General features: G+C 39.4%; 1 protein-coding gene across 1 annotated transcript in view; it reads left to right on the forward strand.

The window, feature by feature from the left end:
- The window catches only part of LOC127683490 (cytochrome P450 7B1), a 168096-nt gene that overhangs the window by 129139 nt on the left and 19262 nt on the right, over positions 1-19695 (forward strand). The window contains exons 2-4 of the mRNA XM_052180766.1: positions 3035-3171; positions 9780-10370; positions 10858-11064. Of these exons, the coding sequence (XP_052036726.1) occupies positions 3035-3171; positions 9780-10370; positions 10858-11064 (935 nt within the window). The remainder of the gene's footprint in view (positions 1-3034; positions 3172-9779; positions 10371-10857; positions 11065-19695) is intronic.

A 19695-nucleotide genomic window follows, 5' to 3' on the forward strand; every position in this document is an offset into this window, starting at 1 on the left:
GTGGTGAAGAGTAGAAGAGAAAGACACCCACAATTGTGTTGTGACTGTGTGTGTGCACACACAAATTGAATTCGAAGTCAATGGGTATAATGTTTTTATTTATTACCTTACATTTCATAAAATTTTAAAAATCAGTTTTTGTTGCTAATGACTGTATTCAAGAAAATAAAAAGTTATCCAGGAGTTGGAGCTATATTCCTGTAATTGCAGTACACATATCAGAAAGCAGAGGTAAGATCCCACTGAGTTCAACCAGCCCTTGTCTCAAACATACAATTTTTAAAATTTTAAAACAGAGGGATTATATGGCAGCCATGTTTTTCTGCAATGTGATTTGTTTTCATGTGTCTGTGTATCTATACTTAAACAGTGGCATGGACAATATATTACCTATAAAATAAATTGCCTTTCAAGTAGGGAAAGCAAAATCTTCCCTTGATTTTTTTTATCACAATTCAGATTTTATTTTGATCCTACACTACACTACACACACACACACACACACACATACACACAAACACACACACACACATGCTGGCAAGATCTGCTATTTATATTCTATTTAAGTCTACTGTGTATTGGTGTGTAAGAACTAAGAATTTCTAGAATGATACAGCTACCCTTGCTGAGATGGCCATAATCTTGACATTTGATTAGATCTAAGCTAGTCATATTTGTGATTGATCAAAGCATATAGTTTCACAGATGGATCAAAGAACCAAAAATATTTTGAATATTTGTTTTAAACCTTTCCAGGATGAAAAAAATCCAGAAAAGGATTATTTTGTTTACCTTATTTTTATCTTATCATGTTACATTCACAAGACACTTGACTAAAATTTTGAATTACAAGATTGCTAATATCAGAGATCAAAAACGAAGAAAGTGTTTAAGTCATAGTATTTTAAGGAATGCTTTACCTGTTTGAAATTTACTTTATTAGTAATACTTAACAAAGAATCCTACCCATATTCATTATTTCCATAAAATTAATGATAACAAAATATGAAAGTCAAGAAAACCATGCTAAGGCATTGTGGGTTCCTTTTTCTTTGTGTGGTGCAAGGAATCAAATACAGTCTCATGCATACAAACCAAGCAAGCTCTAGTTCCTAGCTATACCCCAAGTTCTATACTGGCTTTTTTATTGTTCTCAGTAAAAATATTTTCAAGTTAATTTATTGTCACTCTTCCGATTATGTAATTCCAGCCTGATTGACAGCTGGTAAACTTTGGCAGCTAAACTATGTGACATCTAACAGCCAGCGTGTGGCAAGTGCTCTTGAATTTGCACTGGACTGTGGTTACTGTGTTCTAGCAGCTCATCCAGAGAGCTGCACTGTTGGGATGCTTTAGCTGGGTTTACGGATTGACTAATTTTCCTGGATAGTTGAAAGCATCACTGAGGTATTCTGTGGTTTACAGGAAGTCCTTAAGCAGACACACACCTTTAGGCAAATGCCTTACCATCTGAAACACAAGAGGTCCTTTGGCTATATAAAGGAAAAAAAATACACTAAAGCCTCCAAAATGGCATCAGCTTCTAAACACTTTGATCAACTAAGTGAATAGAAAACACGCACAATGAATAGTGTGACATGTTCACGGTAGAGAACAAACCTCCATGTAATGTATAAAATACACTAACCTTCAAGGTCCATCGTGCACCATCTCCCTAATGCCTCATCTTACAAAAATATAGTAGTCTTAATTAAGATTGAATGAAACCATACCCTATATGTGGGAAGCTGTGTTTCTAAATACATTATGGTTTAAATGATTGAGTCCACATAACTGAGCATCCCATGCTACTATAAAGTAAAATCATCAGCAATTGCAACAAGCTGATTGTAAGCAGTTTAATTTTATCCTAAATTGGACCTATTCCATAGGTTTGCTTTCTGTTGCTGGGATAAAACTACCCAAAACCAACTTGGCTGAGGAGTTATACAGCTTATAATTCCATGTCATAGTGCATTCAGGGATAACAGGGCAGGAATTCAAGTAGGAGCTGCAGCAGAGAGCATAGCTTGCCCCCACCCCACCTCTCTGGCTAAGGCTTAGATCCATCCAGTTGTCATACAATATCCAGGAACACTTGCCCAGGGGTAACACAGTCAATAGTGGGATAGGCCCTCTTCCATCACTTATCAGTTAAGACACCCCACATACATGCCCACAGGCTAATCCTATGGAGGCAATTACCCAAAGGAGGCTTCCTCTTCCCAGATGTGTCAAGTTGATAATCCAGACCAGCCATGCCCCTTGCCAAACACATAACCATCAAGTACAACTGTTACTTAAAAATAAGTTGGGTGGAGACTGCTAGAGAAAGCTCTGAGATTAAGAACACTTGTGCTCTTTCAAAGGACCCCAGTTGGATTCCCAGTACCCACATGCTGGCTCACAACTGCTGTCCTTAACTCTACTTCCAGGATATCTAATGCCATCTTCTTACCTCCCCAGTCACTTGGTACACAGACACACATGCAGGCAGAACAACATATACATACAATAAAAATTATATAAGCAAACGGACCTAGTCTAGTTCTTATTAGATTTAGTAGGTAACATTTATAGAATGACTTGTAAAAGACAAAAACATCAGACAGTGGCTTTTTAAACAAAAATTCAGCATTTTATCAAACTGAAAATTTTCCAAATAAATTCTAGGAGTTGATGTGGTTACTTCTTGGTTGTCTTAGACCCTTCAGGTGTACAGTGGTATTCTGATGGAAAACTGAACCTGTGATAAATACATCAGACTGTGTCTCAGCTTTCAAGCAGCTGTTGAATCCTTATAAGAAAAAGAGGTATCCAAAGGTGCTCAACAAAATGGGATCTAACCAACATACAATATCCATGCAAACTGAAAAGGCTTCATAAGCACAGTCTATAGTGATGTAAGAATCAATGAAGAGGCGAACAGACAGAAGCTGTGCAATTCATGCGTTCTCTTAGACTGGATAAATAACCTGTAGGTACTAAAGTAAGAATAATTTCAGTTTTCTTTCATTTTTTTTTCTCTCTATAGGCGCCCTCATGAACCTCCCTTGATAAAAGGTTGGCTTCCTTATCTTGGCATGGGCCTGCAATTCTGGAAGGATCCGTTAACTTCCTTGAAAACTCTTCAAAGGCAATATGGTGACACTTTCACTGTCTTGCTTGGGGGTAAGAAGCTCTGCTCTGAGTACTTTGAATGTGTTAGGATCTCTTGTTTGTCCCTCGATGTCTTCACATTTGTTCATAGGCAAAATGTGGAGCATTCATCTAGCACTGCAGAGCAAGTGCAAAGAATGGCAAATGTTAGCACAATGATGACCATATGCAAAACCTGGTTGTAGGAGCTCCTGAAACACCCTAAAGAAGCTGCTCTTCTGAGCTTACTTAGATTTGTTTTGGGTTAATTTAGGTTATTTGAGAAATTTTTTAAAGAACTAGAATGTGGGAGGTGTGTGTGTGTGTGTGTGTGTGAGTGTGTGTGTGTGTATTACTTATAGAACAACTTTAAAAGTATAAAGCAATTCAGCTGACAGCTCAGAATTCTCATGTCCATGATCTTCCTGTCATAGATTCCCAGCTAATAGCGTCTCATCCTTCCCCCTTTCTTGTCTTCCTCCTTCCCATATCTCTAGTTTTTTTTTATCTAACTCTATCTCTGTCTCCTGGATAGTTTTAGAAAGTGAATTGCCATCCCAACCCTAGTAACTTATTTTCTGGAGTTCCCCTAATGATACCCAGCCCATTGTTCTCTCATTCATGGTCAGGGTCAGCCTAACTAGCCCCTTCCTCTTAGTGCCTTGTTGATCTCTGCTGTCTTCCTAAACTATCCAATTGCTTCCAAGTGTCTTGAATGTGGCCCTTCAGTTTCCTCTATTGACTCTGAGTTTCCGTCTTGGGCCTTATGAATGTATGTCTTTCTCTACGGCTTCGCTATTCTATTCCTAGAGAAGTAGGAGAGTCTTCTTCCAGTCATTACTGTCCCAAGGATCAGAAGCCACCTTCTGTACATTGTGGCTACCATGGAAATGTACCATTTGAGTAATAAAAGGACAGGGCTCCAACTTGATTGACTCGTCCACGTGGTTAGTTTTAATTCACCGTTGAACAGGCAGTATTAGTTTTATTACAACTTATTCTTTCCCCTGACAGCTGACAAATCTTTGCCCATGATAATTGCATAAAGTGTAATTTCAGAAAAAAAAATGGGAATGAAAACAATCATGCATCTTAGAAAGAATTGTAACTTGTAATATGATCTTCTCAAGACTGCATTCAGTTTATTCCCATCTGCACGCCCATCCTGCCTGTGCTTACAATCGTATTAATTCATCTCACTGATGGGATGTTTCTCTACACAGGCCATGCCTTTGTACTTTTGCCTTTCTTTATGCCAGGATGTTGCTTTCACATGACTCTCCCTTTTACCTCAGGTCCTTTCCTGGACATACTCTCTAACCTTTGGAACCTCTTCATTGTGCCTCAGTTATCCACAGTACCTCTGCTCAGTGTAATTCATACCTAAGTGGTTTGCTGTTGAGTCACATGCCCATCTCCTTCCTTTTCTGTTATTGACTCTTGGCAATTTGCTCTAGAGCTCAGCACTGATTGAATCATAATAAATGTTTGATGGGGAAAATCCCTAACACATTACAGTTGATAAAAATTATTAGGTAGATAAAGGATATGCCTAGCATTTTTTTTCTAGTTGTGCTTAGGACTAAACTAAAGCTAAAAAGCAAAGAATATTTATTTAAAAAAATAACATTACTGCTGGATCTAGATGTCCCAGGGCTGAGTGGTACCCAAGGGGACTTCCCTTTCTCCATGAAGAAGGGGAGTGGGTAATGGGAGAAGATATTTTTAAGTGACAGACTGGGAAGAGAGGAAGGAAGGGAGCTGCAGTTGGGATGTAATATGAACAAAAAATAAATTATGGAAAAAATTAATAAATGTGGTCATAAAACTAAAAAACTTTTTAAATGTAATTTCAAATTTTCAATGAGCAGTACAAAAATTGTAGCTTTTTCTTTTTAAGATCTTAAACAAAAGTTGCCTAAAATGATTTTTCAGAAATTTGTAAATTCTTTGGAAAAGATTTACTTTTCTAAAGCAAAAACACAGTGTGTGTGTGTGTGTGTGTGTGTGTGTGTGTGTGTGTGTGTATTTTCTTGGCACTTGGGAGATTTAAGCAAGAGGGTCTTGAGTTTGAGACCAGCTAGTAAAATCTTGTAAATAAACAAACAACAGAACAAAACCAACCAAACAAAGAAACCATCAATAACAACACTTTTATCATCCCAACATATGGGAATAAGAGACAGAGAAATGGATCTATGGGGCTCCTTGTCCAGTTAGCTGATCCTGGTCAGCGAGTTTCCGTTCTGGTGAGACCCTTTCTCTAATAACATGGTGGGTAGGATCTGAGTAACAACATCTAAGTAACAACAACTCTATTCTTTACAAGAACATAGCACACTTGTGTACACATAAACACATGCCCATATATAAATCAGCCGAACAAAAGCAATCAATCCACGCTCACAGATGACCATAATCCTAAATTCTAAGAAACCTAATACTGACTTAAACACTGATTGCCTAAATAATTTAGCCATCATTATGTTTTTAATTAAGCACTAAACAGGCATCAGTGAATAGGTTCTGATGGCCCCCTTTTATGTTTTATACTACTTTGAATACATCCCTGTTGAGAATCGCTGTGAATGCAGTTTTGATGTTCAGTTTGTGATATGACTTATTTAAAAAATGGAGGGTAAAGTTGTCTGCCCTTGTCCTTGTCATGTGACACTAGTGAGTGTATGGTCTTTGCAGGTCAAGAAAATGATTATCATTCCCAAGACTCTCAAGGGACACAATTGTCACCTTAATAAAAAAAAAAATTGAAAGGTATAGCTTTCCATGAGAAACCACATAAATTCGTGACCTGCCACAGAACATAGTTCTCTAATTGGCTTTGTGAGTTAGTGCAATAGAATCATTTTCCTTAAATGTCACTCTAGAGAAACTCCACTGTATATCGTTGTCAGCTGCTACTGAGATCTCCCTAATAGAGGGAGTAAGGATACAATGGTGATCTTTCTCAGCAAATACATTTGCTGCCCAACTAATGCTTATAGGTCAACATTCAACTCAAAATCTGCTGAAGAACCACCTTACTAAAATCTTACAATTTTAGATAATTTATTGAAAATCTGTCTCTTTTTCTCTTTTTATATATCTTCATATATATATATGTATATATGTATATATACATGTATATGTGTGTATATGCATGTATATGTATATTTAACTGATTAAGAAACTGACTTGAATTCCTTGGCTTGTGTCTACTCAGTACCAACATTAAGATGAAAACAGCCAAGCTTACTTTTTATCTAAAAGCCATACTTCTTGTGTATAAGATTTAAAGCACATTTATCAAATTATTTTTAATTTTGTAGCGTTGGCATACTAAAGAAATGATATCATAAAAGTTGGGTTATCTAAGGATGCTGAAGTTAGTAGCCCCAGTCTGCTCCATAAGAAGGAAGAAACATAAAATAGTAGGCCAGGAAGATATTAAATTTGTTAGTCCTATTTCAATGATAGTGGGCAGAAAATTATTTTATACTGTATCTTTTCAGACATGGGACTCCTGACATTTACATTTTAGACAAATGCAAACTTTGCAATTCCTAAAATCAATATTTTATATCCATTCTGACAGCATTCTCCTCTCTTGAAAACATTGAAAAGGATATTGTTTGTACATTAGGATCTCTGTGAACTAGGCAGCATGTCTGTTGACACTTGGTATTCATTTACATAAAATCACCCTAAGAAAAGTGAATTTATCTCTGATAATTCATAGCCTTCAAGATAACTTTTCAAAAAAAGTCCCTTTGTTCGGAAATTTAAATTCATTTTATAAATGTATATGTATTTTCCTAACTGTCTGATTACAGAACACAAAGAAACTCTGGTTTTACATCTCACATTAGCAGATGGTGGACAGATGGTTTAAATTAATATTAATTTTGGAAAACTTAGCTTAAATTGTTTATACTGAAGATTAAAAGTTGGAAAGCCAGCTAAAATCTCCAGGGTTATTGGTACTTCCAAACCAACTTGAAAAGTAAAATCCAGAAAACATAACTCGTTCTAAAGTGATCCACATCTCTTCAGAAATGTTGAAGGCAGGAGGCAGGATGGTAGCATCTTGGTAGGGAAGAAAGTCACACTGGAACAAGGAAGAAAGGAGCAGATCAGAGAGAGAGAGAGAGAGAGAGAGAGAGAGAGAGAGAGAGAGAGAAAAGTCACTTTGAATTTCACAGAATGGTCCTTTAAAAGGCTTGGCGATGCTCAGTTGGTTCAGTGCCAGATACACAAGCACGAGGACATGATTTTGGATCTTCCGTAGAACTATCAAAGGCAAGCGTGGGAAGTGTGTCTGTAAGTGCGTGGACACAAGTGGGTTTCTTGGAGCTCATTGGCCAACCAGCCAGGCTGAGTCGATGAGCCCAGATCCAATGAGAGACCTTGTCTCCAAAAATAAGATGTTGAGTGATAGAAGAAGACAGCTGATGCCTATTTCTGTCTTCCGTGTGCACATGTGGTTGCAAATGTCTGTGTGCACACCACACAAATGTAACTATAACACACACACACACACACACACACACACACACAGGCAAAGAAAAAAATAGCCTGGAAGCTCACTGGCCAATCAGCTTGACCTACAAAATAGAAGCAATGAGGTGAACTGTAAGGACCAACTCCCAGAGGCACAATGTGGTCCATGAACACGCATAGCGCATAGCTACCGGCACACCATACATACAGTACACACAGCCAACCAGCCAATCAGTGTTTAGAAGATGCCATTTGATGATTTGAACCAGTTATTTCACATATATATTTTTGTTAAAAATCTGGTACTTTCCTCTGATAAGGGGAAGGTAAAGTGAGAGAGAATGAGGAGAGAAAGAGATGGAAAAGAGAAAGAGCAATAAAAAAATGTGTCTATTTTTAATGACTTAATAGACAGAGCAGAAATCTGGATGTATCCACTCTTTGTTTCAAAACACCACCTTGTAGTAATTGATAGTGCCTGAGATAAATACTTTTTAAAATTTTCTCCTTAGAATTAGATGAATGTAAAAACAAATTGGTAGAAAAAAATCAGAATATTTTCTAAAGACCATGATTGTGATTTACAAGTTAAACCTTGTGCATAGCCTTTGACTTTTAGATCCTAACTTAAAAGAATACTATTAATACTTAACAACATCCAATCATTTGGGAAGAAGAATGCATGAATCATCACCTGTGAAAATAAACAGCTTTGCCTAAAATTATCTCTTTGAAAAGTGAGAAAATTGACTCCTCCAACACTATTTGTCTGGCAGATGCTAGCAATTTTCACAAAGTTGTAATGGTAAAGGAAGTGATTCAAAGTGCCCAATTTCAATGGGGTCCTCTTTGTGTCCCTCCCTGAGGCTAAGCAAAGAGTGAATGGAAACAAAACTCTGCTTCATTTTGAGAAGTCAGAGCCAGCATCCAACCAGAAAGAGTGGCTATTCCAGACCTCCCTCACTTGCAATATTGTCTTGCAATAACAATAATAAATGAATGGAGGAAAAATGGATTGGATGAAACTTGCTTGGAGAAAAACTAATCACAGCAAACATATTCTCATATATACTTAACACTTAAACTATATTTTTAAAATTGCCCAAATAGAAGCACATTTATCCTGTCTCTAGGATTTGTTAGAAAATGGATTCTAAATCTTTGCCTTGTATTACACTGATTAATTTTTGTAATGCATTTGGAATTACCAGTAATGGTAAGTGGGAGTTTTCATCTAGGAAAGCGAGAGAGAGAGAGAGAGAGAGAGAGAGAGAGAGAGAGAGAGAGAGAGAGAGAGAGAGAGAAGGAGAGAGGGGAGGGAGGGAGAGGGAGAGAGACAGAGACAGACAGAGACAGACAGAGAGAACTGAGTACAGGTAGTAGTAGATGAATACGGACACTGCAAATTATTCGATTGTATGCAGTGTATATTTTTAGGAAGGAAAAGTCTTAACTGTCCCCATTGTCTGCCACTGGTGTGGTCTTTCTAATCAGATGGAATGCATCTTGAAGCAGTGCTAAGGTGAGAAAGCAGAGGGGAGTGAGGCTGAGCAGGGAGGGAGGAGCCTGGGTGCAGGGAGGGAGGAGCCTGGGTGCTGGGAGGGAGGAGCCTGGGTGCAGGGAGGGAGGAGCCTGGGTGCAGGGAGGGAGGAGCCTGGGTGCAGGGAGGGAGGAGCCTGGGCGTAGGGAGGGAGGAGCCTGGGTGCAGGGAGGGAGGAGCCTGGCTGCAGGGAGGGAGGAGCCTGGGTGCAGGGAGGGAGGATCCTGGGCGCAAGCTTTCCTTCTCAGCATCTGGCTCTCTCAGCTGGGAACACACAGGGTCAACTGGGAACTCTGAAGTTGGTGCCAGGTTTGAGAGGCCAGACATAATGCACAGGGAAGTTTAGAAATTCAAGAAATTTAAGCTTCCAGAAAATTTTCATGTTACCCTTTGTTTTCAAAGGGGACTTAGTAGGCCTTTGAGTAGAATAGAGCTTGTTAAAATCACTTAATAAAACTATTAACTTTTTAGTTAATTGTCTTTATTTTTGATTTAAAGATTAACTTTTTAATTAATTGTCTTTAATTTTGATTTAAAGATTCAGAGACTTCAGGTATGTATTTCGTCTTGCTAGCAAATAAACTATATTCTTTTTCTTTTTTAGGGAAGTATATAACATTTGTTCTGGACCCTTTCCAGTACCAGTATGTAATGAAAAACCCCAAACAATTAAGCTTTGATAAGTTCAGCAGACGATTATGCGCAAAAGCCTTCTCTGCAAAGAAGCTGCTAATTGATGATGACCTTAATGACGACCTTCACAAAGGCTATCTACTTTTACAAGGCAAACCTTTGGATAATCTTCTGGAAACCATGATCCAAGAAGTAAAAGAAATATTTGAGTCCCAGCTACTAAAAACCACAGATTGGAGTACAGAAAGAATATTTGCATTCTGTAGTTCACTGGTATTTGAGATCACATTTACAACTATATATGGAAAAATTCTTGCTGGTAACAAGAAACAAATTATCAGTGAGCTACGGGATGATTTTTTAAAATTTGATGACGTTTTCCCATACTTAATATCTGACATACCTATTCAGTTTCTAAGAAATGCAGAATCTAAACAGAAGAAAATTATAAAATGCCTCACATCAGAAAAACTAGCTCAGATACAAGGATGGTCAGAAGTTGTTCAGGAGAGGCAAGACGTACTGATAAAATACTATAGGCGTGAAGATTTTGAAATAGGAGGTAAGAAAGTACTGATTGATCACTTGCTAAAATAAAATAATTTACAGGAGACCTTTGAGATAAAAAGATAAAATGATGTCCTTGAAATTTTTTTATGCTCTTTCTAATTGGCTAATGATAAAATGTTTTATTCTGAAACAACCTTCTGTGATAATTGATTTTTTTTTCCGCTGAGGTGGTAAAACAAGATATTTAATGATGATGATGAGAAAGAGTTTAACTAAGCGGCAGCATTTACTCCTTTATCTCATTCCCCACCTTCCTGCACCCCTTCCCCCACCCCCAACCCCCACCCCCGTGCAACACGCATTACATTTTAAACTATTCTCATTAAGCAGAAAATTAGACTTCAGAAGCCTATTGGTTCTCATTAGCATGCACTGATCCTTGGCTGGGTCCGTGTCCTAACATCTTTTAATTAGCACACTGCAAATCTAATCAGTGTAATAAACGCTATTAATCTTCCTTTTCACTTATTCTCTCCCAGCACATAATCTTGGCTTTCTCTGGGCCTCTCAAGCAAACACCATTCCAGCCATGTTCTGGGCCATGTACTATATTCTTCGACATCCAGAAGCTATGGAAGCCCTGCGTGACGAAATTGACAGTTTCCTGCAGTCAACAGGTCAAAAGAAAGGACCTGGAATTTCTGTCCACTTCACCAGAGAACAATTGGACAGCTTGGTCTGCCTGGGTAATTTATTTTTATCTGTTATGAAGAGAAGAAGGTAGTTCTCTGCAAACTCGGTTTATCACTCATAGCTGTTTACCAAGAGGTGGAGGACACAGCTGCCTAATTGACATAATAACACCCATTTACATCAATTATAAATTATATAGTTTATAGCTGTAGATACTCTCATCGCATGTAAACATTAAGGCCTAGCTAATTAACTATGCAAGGTATGCAAAGGGCTAAACCAAAGCTTTGCAATTATTGGGGGGTGGGGGTGGAATGTGTATGCCTATTCTGTCAATTGATTCTGAGCATCTGTTGGTCTGCGGATGCCTCCCAAACACTGTTGCCCTGTCTTGAGAGAGAATAATTCCATAAATGAACAGGAAAGTGTTTCAGAGAGGCAACGTGCACGCACAAATACTTAATCTTCCATAAAATGGTTCTTGCATTTCGTGCACAGGTCATGGTGTTTTATATAGCGTGGGGCATACGGTTCTTATCATTGTAATTAAAATACTTTTCATTATAGGTTAGTGGTTTAAACACTCAGATAGAGAGCAGCAAGGCGAAGGAAGAGGAAGGAGGGGAGGGACAAATAAAGGGAGCAGTGCGAGAAGGTGGACAGGTAGAGAAGGGTGTGGGGCTGGCAAAACAGCTACACACTGCTTCCTTTTAATGTCGATATTCTTTAAAAACTCTCACTGTTCTAGGAAATAAGAGGAAACGCTATGGCACATGTCTGTGGCCTATACTACTTGGCTGGTTTTGCTCCTCCCACGGGTTTCTTTTGTTTTTCCTTATTAGCCTTACACCTGACATTTGCCCTGGATCTCCGGCAGGTGTACTTTTCCTCTCCTGGGTTTGCCTAGACTGCGTCTTACTATTGTGTAAAGTTAAAATCTGTTCCGATACATATCAGTTCCCTCTGAAGTCATGAGCCATCCCATGTCATTCTTGAAGATATACTCTCAGTTTCTTTGAACAAATGCATTTTGTATATGTTTTCTATTCCTGGGCTATTTGGCTTATATAATGTAAGACTGATATTTTAGCCTGTGTTGGCCTCGAATTTTTATACATAAGATACATTCTCCCTTCTCTCAGCAGATTCTGAGCTATCAGGTCCTAATAGTGTTGATCACAGTTAACTGCTTCTCAGCACTAACAGGACTGCCGCAAGTGTCGCAGAGATGGTTCGCATTGGACAGGCTGAGACCTATCACAGGGGCAACAACAGCAGCCACTGTGACTTAATGCTGTAGTCAATTATGAGAACTGCACCATCTCTCATGTTCTTAGAAGAGTTACTAAAGAATTACATGTTCAGAAAAACATTATCAACTGCTAATATACTTTGGGTGGAGCAGCAGAACTCTTAAGGACCTAACGCACAAAATTCATGTAAAATATGAGTAGTTGTCTATACTTTCAATAAGTAGCATTTTTGAGTTGATTTAGTTTCTATGGAATTTTAGGTTTCATTTTCCATATATCCAGGTAATTACCCTTTCATTTTAAGAATGAGAAGATTCAAAAGTAATGTAAATGAACTCCAAAGACTATGTTCATAGTCTACATAATAATTACTCTTAACAGTTTGCTTGAAATTCATCAACTCTGTTTATTGTCAGCCAGCAACTGTTTGTTATTGAAATAAAAGGTTGTTTTTAAAGTGCACTGTTAAGAAAAAATGCTTAGATATTTGTCTTAGTCAGGGTTTGTATTCCTGCACAAATATCATAACCAAGAAGCAAGTTTGGGAGGAAAGGGTTTATTCAGCTTACACTTCCACATTGCTGTTCATCACCAAAGGAAGTCAGGACTGGAACTCAAGCAGGTCAGGAAGCAGGAGCTGATGCAGAGGCCATGGAGGGATGTTTCTTACTGGATTACTCTCCTGGCTTGCCCAGCCTGCTCTCTTATAGAACCCAGGACTATCAGCCCTGGGATGTCCTCCCAACCTGGATCACTCCTTGAGAAAATGCCTTACAGATGGATCTCATGAAAGCATTTCCTCAAGAGAAGCTCCTCTTTTTTGATAACTCCAGCTTGTGTCAAATTGACACACAAGAAAGTCAGTACAGATTTATTGGACCTGAAGAAATAGCAAGTTCTAAACTTGTAATTTAGGTCTATGCAAGTCTTAGGGTCTCTTAACTTGGAGCACTCACAGTTCTCTCATGCCTACTCAATGTATATAAACAACAAATCTTTTATTTTTAATTCTACTTTTATACATCACATCCCCCTTCCTCCAGTCCTTGCAGTCCCACAACCCCTGCAACCTTCACTCTCCTCCATTTTTCTTCAGAAAAGAGCTGGCCTCCTAAGGATATCAACCAAAGGTGGCAGAGTAAGATGCAGTAAGACGAAGCACAAACCCTCAAACCAAGGCTGCATTAGACAACCCACTAACAAGAAAATAGTCCCACAATCACGCAAAACAGTCAGAGACACAAAACCACCAAGCTAAACAACCAGAGCTTGTATGCAGAGGACCTAGTGCACACCCATGCAGCCTCCACTCTGTAAGCGCCTATGAGTTGATTCTGTGGACAATATCCTCCTGGTATCCTCTACCCCTCTGGAAAAAACAATACCTCCTCTGCCTCTTCCACGAGGGTTCCCTGAGCTCCACAGACAGGGACCCAGGGACAGAGAATTTTAATTTGGTCTCTCTCTGAGTAATGTAAGAAACAACAAAATCTTAAAAACTGCCAAAGCAACACCTTCAATAGCCAGCCATGTTTCTGGCAGCCCACAGACCAGAAGACTCAGTGTCATTTATTGTAAGAATGTATGATATACGTCATTCAGGAAACAAGGCCTAGTCAGATTGGAGCAAGCTTTCACACACCATGTAACCTCTGTATTTATAGTTCAAGCAAGCGTCTCCCTTTGTTAGTAGAATATAATGTGCACTGAAAAGACAAGAATCATGTGGCTAATATATAACATACCATGGCTCCCTATACCACATGAAATAAATATAATGCTTACATTCTTTTGTCAATGAAATAATACTTTTTTCCATTAATTAATTTACTCATTCACTATATATCCCAATCACTGCCTCCCTCCTCCAGGCCCCACACATACAGTCTCTCCCCAACCCCCTACCTCTTCTCCTCTGAGAGGATTACCCCTTTATATCTGCCCCCCAATAGTACATCAAAACTATGCAGAGGTAGGCACAACCTCTCACACTGAGGCTGGATAAGGAATCCCAGTTAGGGGAGAAGGATGCACAGACAGGCAACAGCTTTAGAGACATTCCCCACCTCCAGTTGTTGGGGGGCGCCCAGGAAGATAGAACTGCATGTCTGCTACACATTATAATAGCTCTAGCCTGATGAGCTTACAGTGTTTACCCACCAAAAGTATTAATAATTTAAGCCTATTTCTTTTGTTTATAATTTCTAACTAATTTATTAGTTGCAAAAATATTCGTAGGTAGGCACAAGTTAAAATAATTAAGGTGGCTACATATTCCATTTTGTTACAAAGGAATTATTTTTAATAATAGCTAAATACAAGGCAAAAATACTTATTGTGTCCCTCAAGTGCTTGGTGGGCTCTGTTAACAGTAAAATCCTCTTGTAATAAACAAATAACTATAATATTTATTTTTATAGATTATTACTATTTATTTTCATCTTAACCTTTTTTTAATGGAGAAATCACATACTATGTCCTGATTACACGTCCCCTCTCTCTATTCCTCCTAGTTCCTCCCCACTTTCCCTGCCATGTGGATCCAATCTCATTGTGTTTCTCTTTAGAAACTAAAGTAGTGTCTAAGGGATAATAATAAAATAAAACAATAGCATAAGATAAATCAAGACAAACACATTTGACAAAACCAAAGCAAACCAAACCAAGCAAAAAGAGCTGAAGAGGAGACCCAGGAAACAGTGAGCCACTTGTTCACATACTCAGGAACCCTATAAAAATCCCTATATTGGCAGCCATAATACATATGCTATTATGTCTCTGTGGCTTTAGATCCTGTTGAGTTAGAGGTTCTAGGTTGTTGATCCTGTTGAGTTACAGGGCCCAAGTTTCTTGGTGTCCTCTATCCCCTTTTTCTCTTATATTCTTTGTCTCCTCTTCTCCAGGGTTCTCTGACCTCTAAGTGGAGGGATTAATAAAGTCATACCATTTAGGACTAAGTATTCGAAGGCCTCTGTTTATCTGAATAATGCCAGGCAGTGGGGAAAAAAAAGCTTTTCCAGTGATGACTGAACAAGCTATTGATCTACGAGGATAGCAGAACGCCATTGAGTCCTTTATTGTTACATATGTTGTTATTGCTCTTGTTTGCTTTATTCTCTCATACAATACATCCCACCCCTACCTTCTCCTCCATCTCCTCTTCCCAGTCCACCCAACTTTCCCTCTCCCTGACATTCATTCCTTCTTCTTATCCCTTCAGAAAAGAGCAGGCTTCCAGGGATACCAACCAAGCATGGCCTAACAAGATTGAATAATACTAGACACAACTCCTCACATCAAGGCTGAGTGAGGAAACCCAGTAGGACCAAAAGGGTCCCAGGAGTTGGCAAAAGACCAATCCCAATGGTATGAGTCCTACTGAAACACCAAAACACTGAGCTATATATCTCTATATATGCTAAGTATATGACATATGTATATCATATACTCAGAGAGCTTAGCACAAACCCTTACAAGCTGTGTGGTTGTCAGTTTAGTTTCTGTGAGCCCCATGAGCCCTGCTTAGTTGAATCTGTGGGCTGTGTTCCCCTACAGTCCTCTTTACCTCTAGCTCCTACAATCCTTCTTCCTCATCTTCTGTGGGCTTCCCTTGGCTCTGCATAATATTTAGCTGTGGGTTTCTGCATGTGTTCCATTCAGGTGCTGGGGGAAGCCTCTCTGATGACAATTGAGCTAGATATCAATCTGTAAGTATAGCAGAATATCATTGGGAGTCATTTTTTAATTGAATATCATCTTCATTTACATTGCCAATGGTAAAGCCTTTCCAAATATGCCCCTTCCATAAGACCACCAACCCCTCCCCCTCCTCCTTCCCCCCTGACTCCACATATATGTCTCTCCACCCAACACACTCCCTCTTCTCCCCCTCGGTTTCCCTTTATTCGGGCCTCTGTTGAGCCTTTACCTGACCAAAGACCATTTCTGCCACTGATGGTTCAGTCCCTGGGAGTCTTGGGGCATCTGGGTGGCCGAAATCATTGTTCTTCCCATGGGGCTGTAAACCCCTTCAGCTCCTCTGAACCATCCTCCAGCTCCTCCATTGGGGACCCCCATGCCCAGTCCAATACTTGGTTGCTAGCATCTGCCTCTGTATTTTTAAGACTCTGGCAGGGTCCCTCCAGAGACAACCATGCTCCTTTTGGTATACACTTCTTGTCGTCCATAGTAGTGTCAGGGTTTGCTGACTGTTTACAGGATGAATCCCCAGGTAGGGCAGTCTTTGGGTGGCCTTTACTTCAGTCTCTGCTCCACACATTGTCTCCCTTATTACTCCTGTTACTATTTTGTTCCCTTTCTTAGAGGAACCGAAGCACCCTCACTTAAGTCCTCTATCTTCTTGAGCTGGGTGAATTGTAACTTGTTTATTTTGAGCTTTTGGGTTAACCACCACTTATCAGTGAATGCATTGCATGTGTGTTCTTCTGTGATTAGGTTACCTTGCTCAGGATGACACTTTCTAGTTCCATCCATTTGCTTAAGAATTTCATGAATTCATTGTTTTTAATAGCTGAATAGTACACCATTGTGTATATATACCACAGTTTCTGTATCCATTCCTCTGTTGAGGGACATCTGGGTTCTTTCCATCTTCTGGCTATTATAAATAAGGCTGCTATGAACATAGTGGAGCATGTGTCCTTATTACATGTAGGAGCATCTTCTGGGTATATGCCCAGGACTGGTAGAGCTGGGTCCACTGTTAGTACTATGTCTAATTTTCTGAGGAATCACCAAACTGATTTCCAGAGTGGTTTTACCAGCTTGCAATCCCACAAACAGTGGAGAAGTGTTCCTTTTTCACCACATCTTCTCCACTAATTGCTGTCCCCTGAGTTTTTCATCTTAGCCATTCTGACTGGTGTAAGGTGGAATCTCAGTGTTGTTTTAATTTGCATTTCCCTGATAACTAAGGATGCTGAACATTTCTTTAGGTACTTTAGAGCCATTCGAGTTTCCTCAGTTGAGAATTCCCTGTTTAGCTCTCTACCCCATTTTTAATAGGGTTATTTGATTCTTTGGAGACTAACTTCTTGAGTTCTTTGTATAGATTGGATATTAGCCCTCTATTGGATGTAGGGATGGTAAAGATCTTTTCCCAATTTCTTGGTTGCCGTTTTGTCCTATTGACTGTGTCCTTTGCTTTACAGAAGCTTTGTAGTTTGATAAGGTCCCATTTGTTGATTCTTGTTCTTAGAGCATAAGTCATTGGTGTTCTGATCAGGAACTTTTCCTCTGTGCCCACGTGTTCAAGATTCATCCCCACTTTCTCCTCTATAAGCTTCAGTGTGTCTGGTTTTATGTGTAGATCCTTGATCCCGCTTGGACTTGAGCTTTGTACAAGTAGATCAGAATGGATCAATTTGCATTTTTCTGCATGCAGATCTACAGTTGATCCAGCACCATTTTTTAAAAATGCTTTCTTTTTTCCACTGGATGTTTTTAGCTCCTTTGTCAAATATCTAGTGACCATACATGTGTGGGTTCTTTCCTGGGTCTTCAATTTTATTCCATTGATCTTCCTGCCTGTCTGCACACCAAACAGTTTTTATCACTACTGCTCTGTAGTAGAGCTTGAGGTCAGGGATGGTGATTCCCCCAGAAGATCTTTTGTTGTGGAGAATAGTTTTTGCTATGCTGGGTCTTTTGTTATTCCAGATGAATTTGAGAATTGCTCTTTCTATATCTATGAAGAATTGATTTGGGATTTTGATGGGGATTGCATTGAATCTATAGATTGCTTTCAGCAAGATGGCCATTTTTACTATATTGATTTTGTCAATCCATGAACATGGGAGATCTTTCAAACTTATGAGACTTTCTTCGATTTCTTTCTTCAGAGACTTAAACTTCTTGACATATAGATCTTTCATTTGCTTCATTAGTGTCACACCTAGGTATGACATATTATTTGGGACTATTGTGAAGGGTGTCATTTCCCTAATTTCTTTCTCCTCTGGTTAATCCTTTGAGTAGAAGAAGGCTACTGACTTGCTTGAGTTAATTTTATATCCAGTCACTTTGTTGAAGTTGTTTATCAGCTTTAGGAGTTCTCTGGTGGAAGTCTTGAGGTTTCTTAAGTATACTATCATATCTGCAAATAGTGATATTTTGACTTCTTCCTTTCCAATTTGTATACCTTTGACCTCCTTTTGCTACCTGATTGCTCTGGCTAGGATTTCAAGTACTATATTGAATAGAGAGAGAGAGAGTGGGCAGCCTTGTCTGGTCCCTGATTTTAGTGGGATTGCTTCAAATTTCTCTCCATGTAACTTGATGTTGGCTATTGCTTTCACTATGTTTAGGTATGGGACTTGGATTCCCAATTTCTCCAAGACTGTGATTCATCTTTAAGGGCTTCTGCATGTTGACCCATGTTCTCCTATAATTTCCTATGGGATTTTTGTATTGCTTCTTTAAGGGCTTCTACCTGTTGAACCCTGTTCTCCAGTAATTTTTAAGAGATTTTTGTGTTTTCTCTTTAAGGGCTTCTACCTTTTGATCCATATTCTCTTGTATTTTTTAAAGGGATTTTTGTGCTTCTACCTGTTGACCCATGTTCTCCTGAATTTCTTTAAGGGAATTATTTATGTCCTTCTTGAAGTCCTCTATCAAGAATATGAGATGTGATTTTACATCTAGCTCTTGCTTTTCTGATGTGATGGAGTATGCAGGATTTGCTGTTGTGGGAGAACTGGGTTCTGATAGTGCCATGTTGCCTTGGTTACTGTTGGTAATGATCTTGCTTTTGCCTTTGGCCATCTCATTATCTCAGGTGTTAGCTGGTCTTGCTGTCTCTATCTTCTCCGTCCTGCAGGCCTGTGTTTCTGTACTCCTGGGATTCCCTTTCTCTCCAATGCCCTGCAAACAGCTGGTTCTCTAGGAAGTATCAGGAGATGGGGTCTCTCCTGTGGCAGACTTGGCAAGGGTTGAATGCTCTGCAGGCTGCTATTTCTCAAATGTTCTGCTGATGCTGGTTCTCGAATGACCTGCTCCTGCCAGTTCTCTAGAGAGTATCAGGAAGTAGGCTTTTCCCTGTGTCAGAAGGGGCACAGGTCTACCACATCCGATGGAATGAGGGGTGGAGGCTGAGGAGGGATGGGTAGAAGGGAAAGAAGAGGAGTGGTGATCTGGAATTTGCTGGGTAGTAAGCAGCTCTGTGCCTCTAGGAGTGTGAAATGATTCTTACTGAATAACATGCTCCTGCCAGTTCTCCTGAGATTATCAGGAAGTAGGATCTTCCCTGTGTCAGATATGGCATAGGTCTACCACATCCAATGGATAGGGGCAGTGGCCATTAACCTGCTCCTGCCAGTTCTCTAGAGAGTATCAGGAAGTGGGGTCTTCCACCTGTCAGATGTGGTACAGGTCTCTGAGAACAGGACTCCCCCTAAGCGCAGGACTCCCTGC

Source organism: Apodemus sylvaticus, chromosome 4 (genome assembly GCF_947179515.1).
Source record: "Apodemus sylvaticus chromosome 4, mApoSyl1.1, whole genome shotgun sequence".
NCBI classification, from domain to species: Eukaryota; Metazoa; Chordata; class Mammalia; order Rodentia; family Muridae; genus Apodemus; species Apodemus sylvaticus.